At 47.9% G+C, this 16358-nt stretch overlaps 1 protein-coding gene across 5 annotated transcripts in view; it reads left to right on the top strand.

The window, feature by feature from the left end:
- The window catches only part of LOC119169657 (protein lin-9 homolog), a 165199-nt gene that overhangs the window by 25690 nt on the left and 123151 nt on the right, over positions 1 to 16358 (top strand). For all 5 annotated transcript variants that reach the window (XM_075887098.1, XM_075887099.1, XM_075887101.1 and 2 more), the window contains exon 8: positions 3910 to 4067. In XM_075887098.1, the coding sequence (XP_075743213.1) occupies positions 3910 to 4067 (158 nt within the window). The remainder of the gene's footprint in view (positions 1 to 3909; positions 4068 to 16358) is intronic.

Consider the following 16358-nt stretch of genomic DNA (forward strand, 5'->3'; position numbering starts at 1 on the left):
TGGTATTATCAAATACGGCCACTCCAGGGAGAAGTGTTTTTAACTCAAAGTTCACCATTGTTACTCTCGAGCGACCTCCCCCCCCCCTCTCCTTGTCGGGCCTTTCCATGCTTGTTAAAGACAGGTGTTTTTTTTTTTTGTTTGAGCATTTGACGATCGTTTTAAAACATGGGGAATATGTATCGTATGCGCCTTCCTGGCGATAGAGATTGGGCCGGTCATTTGACTTCTGCTTCAGCAGCGCTTGCGTGCTTTTACCCAGCTCGTAGAAGCTACGATGGGTGGGGGCATGTTCTCACTTTGGGCTTGTTAAGGCTGGTGCACACCGGCGACTAGCAGCGATCGTGCAACCATTTGCGACTTGTCGCAAACAGTCGCTAACGGTCGCAAATGGTCGCAAAGCGACTGCTTTGGCTAGTCGCTTCCTGACCGATTTTTCAGTCGTGCGACTGCAGTCGCAAAGGTGCTGGAACAAATCAGCGAGACTCAATTTTTTTTTTGTTTGTTTTTTCATTGCACTGGCCTCCTTCCGCCAGGTACAAACGAGTGTGTTCCTGGGGTCTGTGGCACCATGGCCACTACGGAATATTTGGCTTGGAGATGGCGGGCGCAGCAGCTTGAGCAAAGTGTCGAATTTACGTGGCGGCATTCGCAAGAAGCTGAGAAAATAAATTGTGCACTATCTTTCCTCATATTCAGAATCATTGTTTGTCTTGAGTTTGACTTGTCACCGCCTTCAATGCAGCGCGTTTGGAACACATTTGTGCTTGATGCCTTGGCAACGATTTCACACCGCGTTCGAGAAGCGTTTGTGCTGCAGTGGAGGCTGTGGCAAGTCAAAATAAATTCTAGAGCGTTTCTGAATACGTACGACTCTCGAAAATACTCCTTGTCATCTCAGCGCGGCTCGGGAGGCAGGCGGCTTGCATGGCCGGCCAACTCCCGCGATCGAAGGAACGGTGACACCCAACACCGGCTTTTTTTTCTTTGGAGATATCTGTGCTGCCAGCGCTGATGCCATGTCACATTGCACCAGCACCATAACAATCTCTTGTTCATCGCTTGAACCGGACTCTTTGACGCTGTTGGGAGCGCTGTGCAAGAACGGACGAAAACAATAAATGCGGCAAGCTCGGTTTGCTCTGCTTACTCAGCTGGCAGCGATCAGTTTATCGGTGCAGGTCTCCAGAGTTCTCGCTGATAACGAGATCCGGACGTGACTCTCCGGTTTTGCGACTTCCGGTCGCTCGCATGCAGCCTCTGCCGGTGTGAACATCAGTCGCTTTTTGGTCGCCAGTCGCCAATGGTCGCGCAACCGCTAACTAAACATAGCTGTGACAGTAAAAATCCGTCGCGAGAGTCCACATAAACGCTATCGCAATAATACAGTTCTTTACCGGTAAATAAGTGTTTTGTTGTAGCTCTGCCTTCAGGGCCCTCCTTTTTTTACTTTGTGTGTTTATTTTTCGAATTTTTGTACAAAACCTCTATATAACAAAATCCTTTTTATAAGGAATTTTTCTGGGAATTTCTCAATTTCTTTGTATCCAGGTTTAACTGTATATACATCCTGGTGGCTATAGACTATTTTTGTAAGACATCTGGGCGCTGCCATCTTGCGCTGTTAAGCTGATATGCACTCACCCTACTGTTTTCATGCCTATGTGTTTACCATAACACTGCTTGTTCAGTTGTTAAAGATATAGTGCGTGAAGGTTAGCGCCCCAACGCGCAAACCCGCCCGTAAAATAGTCAAAAGCTTCCAATGGTCTGCATTACACTTAAAGAAAACCACAAAAGCATGGAACTAAACACAACTAAAAAGCAGGAAGCATAGATAGTGTCACAGCACCATGTCTTTGTCGCTATGTGTCACTGTTTCTGCCTCCCTGCTTTTCCTCCTTCCATGTTTTAGTGGCTTTCTTTGAGTGTAACCATGTACCAACTTGGCCAACAAGCAATGTTTTGAATGGTTTGCGTGTTGTTGCAAAGCTGCATGTCAGTGTAGACACTGTCTGAGAGTGTGGCCTCACCAGCTATTGCTTTGACCACGATTTCATGTCATAGCCTAAAATTGTCATAGCTATATTGTCCGTGGCCAAAAAGTAGAAAGATGCAGATAAAAAATTGGGGAACCCTTAAGCTTCGCTTTTATAAGCAGACGCGATAGCGAAATACGGTCCCTAGTGGGCCTTTCAAGCACTAAGTGCATACTTATTAATATGTTTTGTTACACATACACAAACGCGCGTGCAAGCGCGACGTACAGGTTTTTGATCTAATGCAAAAGTCGCATGGCCTCCAAGATACACGTCGTGCGCTCGCCATCTCGGAGGCCAGAAAGAGTCTCACAATGCCTTACAGATGGCAGCACGTGATCTAGCGTTTGCTGCTTGCTTGATCAACGCCTCTGGAAAGACATGATATGTTTTCCGCTAGGTGGACATAGTTGTCTATTTTTAGAGCTGTTTGAAAGTTTCTGTGTGTTTTTAGAGGCGATGGCTGCACTATCCCGGCCTTTTTCGACGTAGTTTGATGGCCTCCCAAATGTGCCTACATATTTCCGAATTCGTCGTGACACCTGTCGAACAAAATGCGTTAAGGAGACTCCTTCCGCTACATGGCATTTATGTAGTGTTTTTTCCTGAAGCAGCTGCAAGTAACATCGTGGCTTTGGGGTAATGACACCTGCTTCCCACGCAAATGGCCCGGATTCCCACGCAAATGGCCCAATGTGACCGAAAATTTTATTCTTTATTTTATTTGCTTCTTTCTCAATTTTTCGCTCACGGACGGTTTTTCCTTCACAACCAATGGTGCTGATGCTGACGGCGGAATTTCTGCGACATGAGCTTTCTAACGCTATCACATAAAAATAATATAACTTTCAGGCTCCAAGTGAAGATTGAACCCAGGCCGTTTGCGTGGCAAGCAAATGTTCTACTGCACAGCCATGCATCTGCTTGCAAATACAGCGCAAATAATTTCCTGCTTGGAAGTGCAGTGCAAATAACTTCCGTGCTTTAGAAACACACGTGTCTTTTACCACGTTTCACAGTACATGTAATATTACAGTAATATTACGTGGTACAAGCGTACATTGTTGTCGGGATTCAGAAAATGTGATTATCATGTTGACCTTGTGGTTTAAAACTGGACATCCATTAGAAAAGGCATACATGTCATTGCACGTATTCCTTTATGACCGTATAGTGGGTGTATAGCTAGTTTGAAAAGACTTAATGTGCATAATTGCTTGTTCCTCAAAGCACGCTACTCAATACACAGAATTCAGGGATGCAAGCCACTTTCAACTTTATCGATTGCATTGTAGCTATCCACAATTTAAACTTCTAGAGTAACATCATACATAACTTCTTTGCGCAAACACGTACACGGACACAAGGAAAAGAGGCAAACAACACGGGCGCAAACTCACAACTAGTTTATTTTGAACAACGAACTTTACTTATATCTTCACGTAGCCCACACGCCCCCCATCGGTGGATCCAGGAACAAACGAGATAACCTAAAGAAAGCTTATTTAGCGCGACGTCGTGATAAGAACCACAAAACGACAAAAAAGTGAAGAGTTCACCGATGGGGGGGCGTGCGGGCTACGTGAAGATATAAGTAAAGTTCGTTGTTCAAAATAAACTAGTTGTGAGTTTGCGCCCGTGTTGTTTGCCTTTTTTCCTTGTGTTTGTGTACGTGTTTGCGCAAAGATGTTATGAATGAGTACCAACTCGCCCAACTTTCAGTACTGTTGTAACATCGTACAATAAAAAGTGTTCACTCAATGGTTGAAGTACACACTAGGGACAGGACATCGTTACTGCATTCAAATCTTAAAAGCAAAGCTCAGGGGTCGCCTCATTTTTTTTAACAATGTAATGGCTTTTTCTGCAGATGCTCTCCAGCCTTTTTCGAGGAAGAAATTCGAGCGCTTCACGAGCGGAGAAACAACATTCGTCAGGTGCAGCAGCGGAGAACGGTGTCCATGGAGAACTACACCAGCCTTCCCGACAACATCCCACTGTCGCTAGTGATAGGGACCAAAGTGACTGGTATGTACACCTGACCACTTCCGTGAATTTAACTCGTGTACTGTTGGGGTCTAGGCTCGCAGCCACCCAGTACCGCTCCAAGAAAAGCCAGAGACACCGAGAAACACTTTTTTTTATTCCTTGAACCCTTGGCAGTGGCTGCCCGTACATAGCTCGTAACTGGTACTATTCAAGAACACTACCGATCATCCTTTTCTTAGCTGATTTGCTTACTGTCGGTGCTTCCACAATAATCAAGGCTCATCCTACGATTTTACAAAGGTTACACACAAGTTTTGTAACCCTGCTATATCGACTTGTGGCTAACGTCTTGCACTGCTACGCATGAATCCACAAGTACTGTAGTTAAACCTGCTTATAACGAACCTCCATAAAACCAATTACTCGATATAATGACATTTTTCTGTTACCCGCCGTTGCTCCATAAAAGCACATGTATTTGCAACCTCTATGTAACAAAGTAACAGCGGGAGACAACCTTCCCAGCAGAATTTTTCCAGCAGACAATCTAGGATATTTGCCGGTGCTTGCCAGGTCCGAAAAATCGGTCAGCGACTTTAATAAGCCTATTGCGCAATTTAGCCTGGTGATATCAAAAAAATGCAGCACTGGACAAAGGTTGCCTCACATGCGCGGTGAAACAGGTTGACATGCACTCGGAACGTTCTCGCTTCTCCTAACTTGTTTGAAAAGGCCTTTCTGGCTGCTCCAAGCCTGCTCCAAAATCTCTTTCTCTGTGCACCCAGCCTGCTACAAAAAGCACTTTTACTTGCTCTCAGGACTGCTCCCAATCTCTTTTGTTACCATGCCAAAATGGCTATTTTTTGAATGTCTCGGAAAAATAGCTTTGTCAGCTTGGAAAGTACTCCAGCATGTTTTGCAGCATACAAAATTTTGCACAAGGAAATGATGTTTTTAAAAAAAATGTTTTAGAGTGCCATAACTGTTTTTTGGTTGCCAGCTGGTTAACAGTGCAACAAAAAAAAACTAATTCGCAAAAATATCCAAACAAAAAAAATTCAGAATATACAGATTTTGAAGATAAATGGCCCAGTAACAGTAACATGATCAATATTGTACAACATGTTTCTATTCACATAAACAAAAAGGAAAGCGGAACTGAGGAGCTGCTTTATTGTCGTGCCATGCGGTGAGGCATTGGTTGGTTTTTTGTGAGACACAAGTGAACTCTTACCCTTCTCTCAGTATTTTTTCGTTTTTAGCAATACAGTCGACTTTGCTTTAAGGGAACTCGAAGGGGATTCATAAAACTGTGCCATTTATTAGAAGTTTCATTTAAGCAAAGTACACTTATTTAGTGAACCAAGACCTTTATTCAAATTGCACAAACCTCACCTTGCTCATGAGGATGAGTAGGAGAAAAAAAGGAGTGAAGAGTGGTTTGTTTGGCAAGCTTCAGTTGTTTTTTTCACAAGGTATGCACCCATGCCTGACAAACTAGCTGAAAATTCTGGACAAGTCTCATGCTCAAAATAGCACTGCAAAAGTTCAACAGCCTCTTTAGCTGATGGGTCTGGTGGCACCACTGCACTGGCAGTATTGTCATCACATTCATCCCTGGAAAGTTGATCCTCATCTTCCAGGAAACCTCGAGTCTTCAATTGGCCTCTCTCCAAGCTTCAAACTTCTTCACCGGAAACACGTCGGCTTCACACACGCAGCTGTTGCCACGCGTCTTTGCTCGATAGCGGTAGACACACACTCTTGCCTGTAGCTCGAGTCTTCACCCCTCCAGTGGAAATCCTCTTCTTCTCCTCCTTTGTCACGGAAGACAAAAGGCTTCGCGCACAAGGCGGAACACCCTACGCACTCTGGCGCATACCTTCTTCTTCTCCTGCTTTGTCACTAAGGACAAAACCTTCACCGACAGACGCGGCGGGATACCCTACGCACTCTGGCGCTAACTTCCTTCTTCTCCTGATCTCCCATCTCCGCTGCTCGGTTAAATACCTTCCGCGCGCGATTCCAGAAAGTTCTCATCATTTCGTCGGCGCGATACGCAGTGAAGGCAGGGGAAAGGGCGAGACGGTACGAGGGCCGTCCGCGACGGATGACGCAACCCTGCATCACCACGCCCCTTTCCATCTAGAACGTTCCAGGGCTTGCTCGGGCGCCGATGAGAGGAGGTTCGTCGGCGAACCCACGCTTCCGAGGGGAGAGGGGCGCGCGCCCAGGGAGTCTTTGGATGCTTGTTTTCTTCCTTTTTTTTTATCGTTGACCTCGCGGCGTCACTCCAGCGTTTCGTCGCGAGAATTCGGCGGCGCGCCCTTTTCGAGCGCTCGATTTGTGACAAAGGGGCAGAGGGCACGACTTGACTGACTATTGTCTCAAAGTCGGCATCAGCAGGTCTTTCTTCTTCATCAGGTACTGCTTTCTTGCGCTTGAAAGCCAGCATGGGAAAAACATTTGTGTATTTTTGTTGCTTTTACTTGCTCCCAGGCACAAGCCAAATTGTGGATGGCTGCCAATAAATTTATGCTGTAGCATTTCCCGCTGCCTGCTCTAAGCAGCATCTGATGAAGCAATTGTCTGCGGTAATGAACTTTAATATTCTGAGTAATCCCGTGATCCATCCGCTGGATGACTGCCGTTGCATTGGCTTATAAGCATTCCAGAGTGATAGCTTCGAGTCCTTGAACCTGACCGTGGGCTGGGTAATTATCCACAATGAAGGCAACCTTTCTGCCTTGCCTCGTGAATCTTGCATCTTCCTCCCAAAGCCACTTTTCGAAAATGGCCATGGTCATCCACGCAGTTCCGTTCCCATGGTACGCAACAGGCAATTGTCGAACGCCTTTCTAACAATGTGGGTGCCTTGATTTTTTTATTACCAACAGCTTCAATTTCTCATCTCCTGCCATGTTTGCACCCACCAGCACAGTGATGCGATCTTTACTGCGTTTTCCTTCACTGCAGGCCTCGCCATTGAAGGTGAGAGTCTTTGATGGAAGCGCCTTATAAAAAGACTCATCTTGTCGACGGTGAAGACGTCTCGTGGCTCAAGGCTTATCAAAATTTCCTGAAGCCGCCCCTGTTGCCAGTCGGTGCAAATGTCGCTGTTGACTGCACCACTCTCACCTGAGATTACTTTGAAGACTAGGCCATGGCGTGTTTTGAAGCGGCTGAGCCATCCGTCGCTTAGGACAAAGTTTTTAACACCCATTTGCATCACGATCTCTCGAGCTGTCTACTTGAGAATTGGCCCTTTTATTGGTAAATTGGAACTCTGCATGCTTGTACCACAGAAAAAGAACTTCTAGTTGTTCATAAGGCGTCGTCCGCATCTGTTTAGATGTAAAGGTCCCGTTCTTAACAGTGCCTTCAATCCTTTCTCTGTCTTTCTAGATCCGTGACAGCGTCGATTTCAGGATGTATTTTTTCGCCACCTCCATCTTGGGCAGGCCACTTCAATTGAGCTCCTGAAGAATTCGCAGCTTTTTTTTCAAACGAGAGTGCACGGTGCGGCCGCTTTTTTTCCATCGGGCGGGAATAACACCGTGATTCACCACACTTAGCTGCACAAACAGGCCTAACGCACAATGGACTCGCCGACTCTGCTCCCACAGCCACAAGCGAGAATGGCTACTGGATTGGCTTGTCTCAATCTCGAGGTGTTGCCATGGTTGTGAGACTACCTTTGGCTTAAGCGAGTCTATGCTGTGTTTAGAGTTTGTGCCGTTTAACTGTAGGTGACCAATAAGCACTGTTTCGATTAGGTAACTGATGAATTTTACTGCGCAACACATAGAAATCAAGCCATATGAGCCCGTTCAGTTCCGTTAATGAGGCATTTTCGTTTAAGCAAGTTTCGTTTATTGGGAGTACACTGTAAGAGCCTGCAGATATTTCAATACAGATAGTTGTCCGTGATGTGAATAATCCCTCTATAAATCGTATGTCCAATGAACTTCGCTATTTCGTCCATGAGCCACCTCACTCTGCATTGGTTGGCGTTTCAGTGCATGGATCCAAGCATATTTCTTTTCTTTTCGCACATCGTATTATAAAAAATAATATAGCGCGCAGTTCTCAAACATTTCGCGCCGCTCTGCATTGAGGCCCAAGATGTGCTTTGGGGACGTTTTTGTAGTGAAGAGAACCTCTGCAGCCGGCGCCAGCGAACCGCACCCCAGTGACATGTGGCCCTCGCACGTAACCAGAATAGCTATAAGATTGTAGACAAAGGTCAACAGCTATGCACTTGCGGTGGAGGAGACAACTTGAGGCCGTAATCGAAACAAACCCATGAACGGCTTGCGGATGTCTCATGCCGACGCAAAACATCGTCACCATTAAACTTGAAGCTGAGGTGCTGTCATACTTGGACTCTAAGGTTGTTCTCACTCAATTCAAGTGCAGTTGCAAGACAGATTCGAGCGGCGCATGTTTTTTTGCAATGAATGTGCGCACCCACGCGCCCGACGCCACTGCCGTAGGAGCGATTAGTGACACTAGATGCGGCCCTGTGTTTGAAATAATGGTACTAGAAAAACCAAAGCTGCTGGAAACTGTTACATGCGACAGGCATTGGGAAATTTTTTTTAGAATAAATTTTCTTTGACCTACAGCAACAGTTCTCTTTTGAATAGCTGCCATAAATTTCTGGCAATTAGCCTATTACTGCCCAACACTGTCAGAATGCGAAGCTGACACCTAAATTTCATTGGTGACTTGCAACGGTTCTTTGGTTTACAGAACTTTGACATTACTGTATCATAACCCAGAGGGGCACGCACTTCTGTCAAGTTCGCCAGCTAAGTGCATTTTCCCAACAACACACGCACATTGCTTTGCACACAGGTCTGTCAAAAGTTACTATGGTGGCAAAACGGGCAAATTTAAATTGATTCTGAACGTTGAGTGGCTGGACTAACTGTTAGAAAGTGCTGGTTGCACGAGAAACAAATTCAACGTGCTAAAATCGACAATCCATAGCATTGATCACCAGTACTGTATTTACTCGATTGTAACTCGATTGTAACGCGCACCCGGTTTTCACGACGAAAAAAAAAAGTAAGACATTGATTGCAACGCGCACCAATGTTTCTCGTTGGCCCGCACGATCACACCACTAAGGAAAACGACTCCTTTCGGGAGCGTCTTCCGTGTAAATATGAGGTATGGGGGAAGCTTGTGCCTATCTGACGTGCAACGGAGCATTGCCGTCACTCCAGTTTTACCGTGGCCCGATGTCAGCACGCGAACTTGCTTCGCCCTCTTCTTTTCGACGGTTGTGGTGCCAGGCATGTCGAAGTAAAGAGGCGTCTGATTGGCATTCCCGATTTGCCCAAGCAGGTAGCCGTTGTGGTGCCGCAAGTTTAGGACGAACCTCTGAAAACTGTGAAGCTTTTCATCGTACTCCTCCGGAAACTTTTTGCATATGCCCGTTCGCCTTCAGAGGGAAACGCCTTTCCTCTTCATAAAGTTAGTTAGCCAGCACCTGCTCGCGTTAAACTGGCTCCGCATTAGCCCATTTTCTAAGGCTAACTGCATAGCCTGCACGAGCAGTTCTATTGTCACGGGCCGCTGTGCTGCTCACTGCTCAATCACGTACTTGCCGAGCAGCGCTTCAATTTGTGGAAACCAACCATGCTGTGGTTCACTGAAGCCTTTGCGTGAATCTTTGCTGTTTTTGTTTCCGCCAGTCCCGCACGCACGTTTCGGAAACTCCGAACGACCGCGATTCGGCCCTATTTCCGTCCGTTTCGGCTTATGCGATGACTTTTCTTTTAAAAGCGGCATCGTCGTGCACTCGTCGAGTTTTTGGAGTCGGCCCTTTCATGCCGTTGATACTAATGCACTACAAGATGACCAACTCCTCAGCACACGTACGAAGTGCCGCACATGGCAAACGCATAGGCAGAAATGGCTGATGTGCCATGCCAACACACGTAAGAGGCGGCCATTTTGGAAATGCCGATGGCAATAGAATGACTGTATTAATTTTTTTTTCTTACTCGATTCTAACGCACATGCGATTTGTGAACACGCTTAACCGGAAAAAAGGTGCGCGTTAGATTTGAGTAATTACGGTAATTGATTTGAATAGGCGTGGTTATGTAAAAAAAATGGAACAAGTGTTTCTGACAAGATTGGTTTTATATTTGTATTTTCCACATGTGTTCATCTCGGGAAATGATACTCCAGTTAAATGGAACATATTGTTATGTGCCTCTCACCTAGAGAACGAAGAAGTGAAAGACAAGGTGTGCCTGCTCACGCCATCTTGGTTGTTTTTGGCCACACTACTGTGACCTGTAAATGTAAATGTAAATAATATGCCTGTTTTCTGTCATTCCCCTACGTTACATCATTGGTGGAGGTGCGGGGTACTCACTTCACGCAAGAAGGAACTTCGCAGCGGGTGTCTTCTTGGACAGTCATCATGTCAACAGACAATTCTGTCGATCCAGCCCCTGCTATGCCGAATGCACCGAGCCACATTGTTGTGACTCACTCTTGAGACCCTGGACCCTTCTGCGGGACTGATAACGTGCACGTGGAGAAGTGGCTGGCCGACTACGAGCGCCAGCAAGACCAATCACTGGGATCCGATTTCGATGCTTGCAAAGGTCAGCTACTACCTCAGCTACGACACGCCCGAGGAGGAGCTGACCAGCTGGGACGTATGTAAACAAAAAATGAAATACCTTTTCGAAAAGCCTATTGCAGGCCAACGAGCCACCCAGAAAGAACTCTCGTGCTGGGCCCAAACCTCAGCGGAGCCGTACATGGTGTACATACAAGATGCCTTAGCCTTGTGCGAGCAAGTTAATAGCCGAATGTCCGAAGCCGACAAAGTCAGCCACATTCTCAAAGGCATCGCTGACGACGCCTTTCACTTGTTTGTGCATAAAGACTGCCCTACCACTCACAACATCATTTGGGAGTGCCGACGGTTCAAAGAAGCAAAGAGCCGACGAGTCACGCAGCAATTTGTTCGGCTCCTTAACACTGCCGCCACGTCGTCGTGCAAAGACGTTGAGATTCAGCCGCCGCCTAGTACCGAAAACATCCTGCGTCTAGTGCGGCGAGAGATCGAGGCAGCAACGCCATCACAGGCTCATTTTCACTAGGAAGCGCATCCGACAGTGTCACTAATCCAGGCAGTCGTGCGCGAAGAACTGGCAAATGCAAGCATCCAGCGGGTATGTGCCTTAAGTCGTCCTGCGGCTAGCCCTGCTTCATACTACCGGCCACAACAGATGTATTCCAGGTACCGTGATCCGAACCAGTGGCGCACTCTTGATGACAGGCCACTACGTTTCAACTGCAATGGGGTCGGCCACATTTCCTGCTATTGTCGCTATCGTTGGCCACCGTTCCCTCGTTCATTATACTGACCAGAGGACACTAGATCTTCCCTTTGCACAGCCATGAGGACCCACCAAACCCTAATGCCCGAACATCGACGCCATGTTATGACCACTCCCCGTTCCCACAGACCCAGCGACGTTCTCGGTCACCTATGCTCTGTCGCTCTCCTTCGTCTTTCCTACGCTGTCCCTCCTCGGAAAACTGACCAGTTCAGCTCCCAGAGGTGATGCTGCATTGACTTATTGACCCGGAAATCTTTTGTTAACTATGGCAACTTTGCAAAACCTTTTGGACATAGAAGTAGATGGCGTGTCTGTTTCAGCACTCATCAACACTGGTGCCCAACTATCAGTCATGAGTGCTCACCTTTCTCGTTGTCTCAACAAAGTCGTTACACCAGCCTCATTACCTGCGACTATCCTCAGAATGTGTTCTGCGCGTGTGATCTTTGATGACCACAAGACCTAAGTTTTTTTTTTTTTTTTTTCTGTTCTGGACAAGGGTCCTCATGACCTAATCTTCAGCCACGACTTTCTGAGCACAGATTCTGCCCTGATCGACTGCCCGTCTGGTTTGTTATAGTGAGAGCTTCCTGCTACACCTGACCTCACTCTCGCGTTGCCACCACGTTTATGTGTCGTCCAGTTTGTTCGCTTGCGCCCAGGTACCACGACTTAGTTCTCATTTAACGCAGACCTACCGGTACGTGATGGCAACTACTTGATTACCCCCTCCTTGAACGTCGTTCTGTCGCGACGAATAGCGTCAGAACAACACTCTCACACTCTCTTGTGACTATTTCTGCGAACAACGCTTGCATACCTGTCCTGTACTTTGGACGCTACACACAACGGCTTTTTGAAGGTATCACGCCGGGCACAATATCATCTTTAGACGCAAACGACCCTGTTGCCTTGGCCATTGATGCCCCACAGCCACCTTCAGGCAGGTCTGCTGCTAGCCTAACACCTTATGACGCATTCGACAACATGATTGCCCTGGACCTGGACCCTTCTCAAATACATGACCTTCGCATTTTGTTGGCTTTCTTGATTTCGCTTCACCAACACCTGGACAAACATCTCTGGTGACCCATCGAATTGACACCGCGGACGCAAGACCTATTCATTAACGCCCTTACCGTGTCTCGGCGACTGAGCGCAGCATCATTCAAACGGAAGTTGACAAGATGCTCGCTAAGGACATAATCGAGCTATCTTCGAGCGCTTGGGCGTTGCCAGTGGTACTTGTAAAAAAGCAAGATGACACCTGGCGGTTCTGCATTGACTACCGGCACCTCAACAAAATCACCAAAAAAGACGTCTACCCTTTGCTGCGAATAGACGATGCCCTTGATTCCCTCCTATGCGCATGGTACTTTTCGTCTATGGACCTTTGTTCAGGCTATTGGCAAATAGCTGTCGATGAAAATGACCGGGAGAAGATCGCCTTTATTACACTTGATGGTCTATAAAAGTTCGAAGTCATGTCCTTTGGATTGTGCAATGCGCCAGCAACATTTGAGCGCATGACGGACTCTCTACTGAGGGGTTTCAAGTGGTTCATATGCCTCTGCTACCTGAATGATGTCATCGTTTTCTCACCGATATTTACCAGTCACCTGCAACGCTTGTCGCCTTTTTTCAAGTCTTTCGCACCGCCAGTCTTAAACTCATCTCTTCAAAATGCCGCTTTGGCCGCCGAGAAATCACTGTGGTTGGCCACGGTGATTTCGAACTTGACATCGGTGGCATCTGTGCGTACCGAAGTACGCACCGATGCCAGTAGTCACGGTATCGGCGCTGTCCTTGGTCAAAATCAACGTGGTCACGACTGCGTCATTGCTCACACCAGCCGCCTCCTCTCCGCAACTGAGCGGAGCTATTCTATAACTGAAAAAGAGTGCCTTGCTCTTGTTTGGACTGTCTGGAAATTTCGTCCCTATCTTTACGGCAGACCCTTCACCGGGGTAAGTGATCACCACTCCTTATGCTGGCTTTCTTCGCTCAATGATCCGACTAGACTTGGTCGTTGGGCACTACGATTTTAGAGTACACGTTCACTGTTGTCTGCAAGTCTGGCCGCTTGCATCAAGACGCCGACTGCCTGTCCCGCTTGCTATCCAGTCGACCCACCAGACTTTTCGGTGAACGGTACCACTCCGTCTGTGCTTGCTGTAACTAACCTGTTCAGCATTTCTGCTGAGCAACGACTTGACCCGTCTCTTCGTAACATTATCGACCGCCTCAACTCTACAGCTCCCGATTAATCCCTTCGTCTCCTTGTGCTACGTGACAGCACTTTGCTACATAACAGTCTGATACCCAGTGGTCCTGAGCTCTTACTTGTGATTCTGGCACATCTTCCTTCAACTGTTCTGGCCCAGCTTCATGACGTGCTGATGACAGGGCACCTCGGCGTTTCCCGCACCTACGATCGTGCAAGCAGTTGGTTTTACTGGCCAGGAATGTATAAGTCAGTGCGTCATTACGTGACCTCGTGCGATTTTGCAAGTGTCAGAAGAAGTCAACACTCCCACCTGCCAGCTGTCTTCAATCACTCGACATTCCATATGAGCCGTTTCATCGTGTTGGCCTCGACTTGCTTGGTTCATTCTCTACGTCTGTCTCGGGAAATCGATGGATCGCCGTTGCCACGGACTATGCCACATGGTTTGCAATTACAGTCAAGCCCATATATAACGGCCCCACTTAAAATGAACTTTCGCTTAAAACGAACAATATCCGCGTGACCGTGAAAATATACATCGGTTCAATGGCACAAAATCGCACTTAGAACGAATGTCTCCGAGTGCCACCGATCGGTTACAGTGAACGGGGTCGGCGCACAGCCGACTTCCCGGGAAACCGCTTTCGACCACCGATCAGATACAGGAATCGGCGAGGTGCCCATACATTCTTATTGTTAAACACCGACCCTGCCTCCGCGCCCCCGTAGTTGCTGCTCTCCCCGACCGCTTTTTGTTACGCATCCCTCTGTGCTTTGTCCCCCCCCCCCCGCCCCACTACTCTGTGCACTTGGCATCGCCAGACGAGGCCTGTGTTTTCACACTGCCACTGATCTTTCAGAGACCGGCCGGCCATCTCCCCTGTTTTTGAAAGCTCGTATTGTCGTTGGAATCGCTGGCCTGGAGTGACCAGACCATTTGGCAACATCGTCGGACACCGACTATCTGATCGATGCATCTAGTGCACGCCCGTACGCTACCCCACCGACTCTGATGATTCGCGATTCGTTTTGTGTTTAGGACCTGTTCTTGCTCACTTCGCACTCTGCTCAGCATGCCCTCCACACGCGTGCAGAAGCATGAAAGCAGCTGTTAATTGACGCAGAATGAATCGCGAAATATCGAAGTTTGTGAGGCCACGCAAACTCGCCAGCGCAACAAAATTTTTTGACCATGGCCGCTGATTCTTTGAACACCGCCGCACGTGCAGATCCAGGCGGCCGTGCTTTGACTTCTGCCCGCGTGGGCACTCTTTCAAGTTTTTCTACATGTGCGTTTTGCGGATCTTTCAAGCAAGCTACCCGACCTACCTCCTTCCCCCGTTCTTTTGGTTTTCAAGATCGCCCTCCCGCCATGTCCTCCCCTCTCTTCACTCTATCGCAACTCCTTGCCCTTCTTCTCTCACAAATCTACTCGTCTCTTTTGATCACAAACTCCTTTGCCCGTCTCCACAGCTTCCCGGCGCCAGCCACGCTGGCTCGAGTTAGTTTCATTTCTGACTAGAAACGGGCCCAGAGCTGTTCCGCACAATCTGACGTCTGTGTTGCGTGTGCGCGTCTTGCTTGCTCTTGGTGTGCGCGTGTGATCAGGATGGCAGACGGAGGACTTGCACACTTCTTGGGCTTTCTGAGAAGCTACTATACCCGTACTCCGGACCATACCGTGTGCGCCGCAAAGTAACCGATGTCAAGTAGGAAATCGAACAATTGTCTTCGTCCTTGTCCACACCAGCACACACTGACATCGTTCGCGTTGTTCATCTGAGACCTTATCACAGACTGGACTCCCCCAACGCACATGTATAGTGACCTCTTTCACGGGCTTCACCGTGTCGGTGCCTTCGCTGCCAGAGGATATTGTTATGTGCTGCTCACCTAGAAGACGAAGAAGTGGATGATTAGGTGTGCCTGCTCTCGCCATCTTGGTTGTGTTTGGCCGCACTACTGTGGGCTGTAACTGTGGACTAGTGTGCTCTACTGTGGATTGTGGTACCTCGACTCCAGCCGAGGTACGCACAAGTCCTCGCTGGTTCACTACCCATCGTACAACCGATGCCCCTGCACACTCGACGCCTGTACCCCAGGCTTCGATGACTCCGAGTGCGCCTAGCCAGCCCTTTCACCCACCTTGGCAGCCACCTCGTCCGATTTGTTATTACTGTGGCTATCAGGGCCACATTGCACGCTTTTGTTGGAAGAGTCAGCAGGACGAGCGTCGTGGATTCGACACCTATGGACAGGATGATGGGACAAGCGGGTCCGCTTTCCCACGTCGTCCTTATAATCCGCCGCTACGTCACTCACCGTCGCCAACTGCAACATCTGAGCCAACCCCTCCTTACCGCTCTACTAGACGCCGCTCACCATCACTCCTCTGCCGCTCCACGTCTCCATTGCGACCTGTCTCGCAATTCACCAACCAATGTCTGGAAAACTAACTTCTGTAGCTCTTGGAGGAAAAGCTGCATCATACGAAAAGACAGAAAGTCCTCCAATGCGTCCAAATAATACGATATCTGTTTTAATAGAAGGTGTGTACTTGGACGCTTTAATAGACACTGGTGCTTGTTTGTCTGTGATTGATCGTTACTTGTGCTCACGTCTGCAAAAAGTCACCACTCCTTATGATGGACCTACACTGCTCGCTGCTCAAGGGGACGCCATTAGACCTGCCGCTATGTGCACCGCTTGTGTTTTCATTGCTGG

The sequence above is a fragment of the Rhipicephalus microplus genome, chromosome 2 (assembly GCF_043290135.1).
Source record: "Rhipicephalus microplus isolate Deutch F79 chromosome 2, USDA_Rmic, whole genome shotgun sequence".
Lineage (NCBI taxonomy): Eukaryota > Metazoa > Arthropoda > Arachnida > Ixodida > Ixodidae > Rhipicephalus > Rhipicephalus microplus.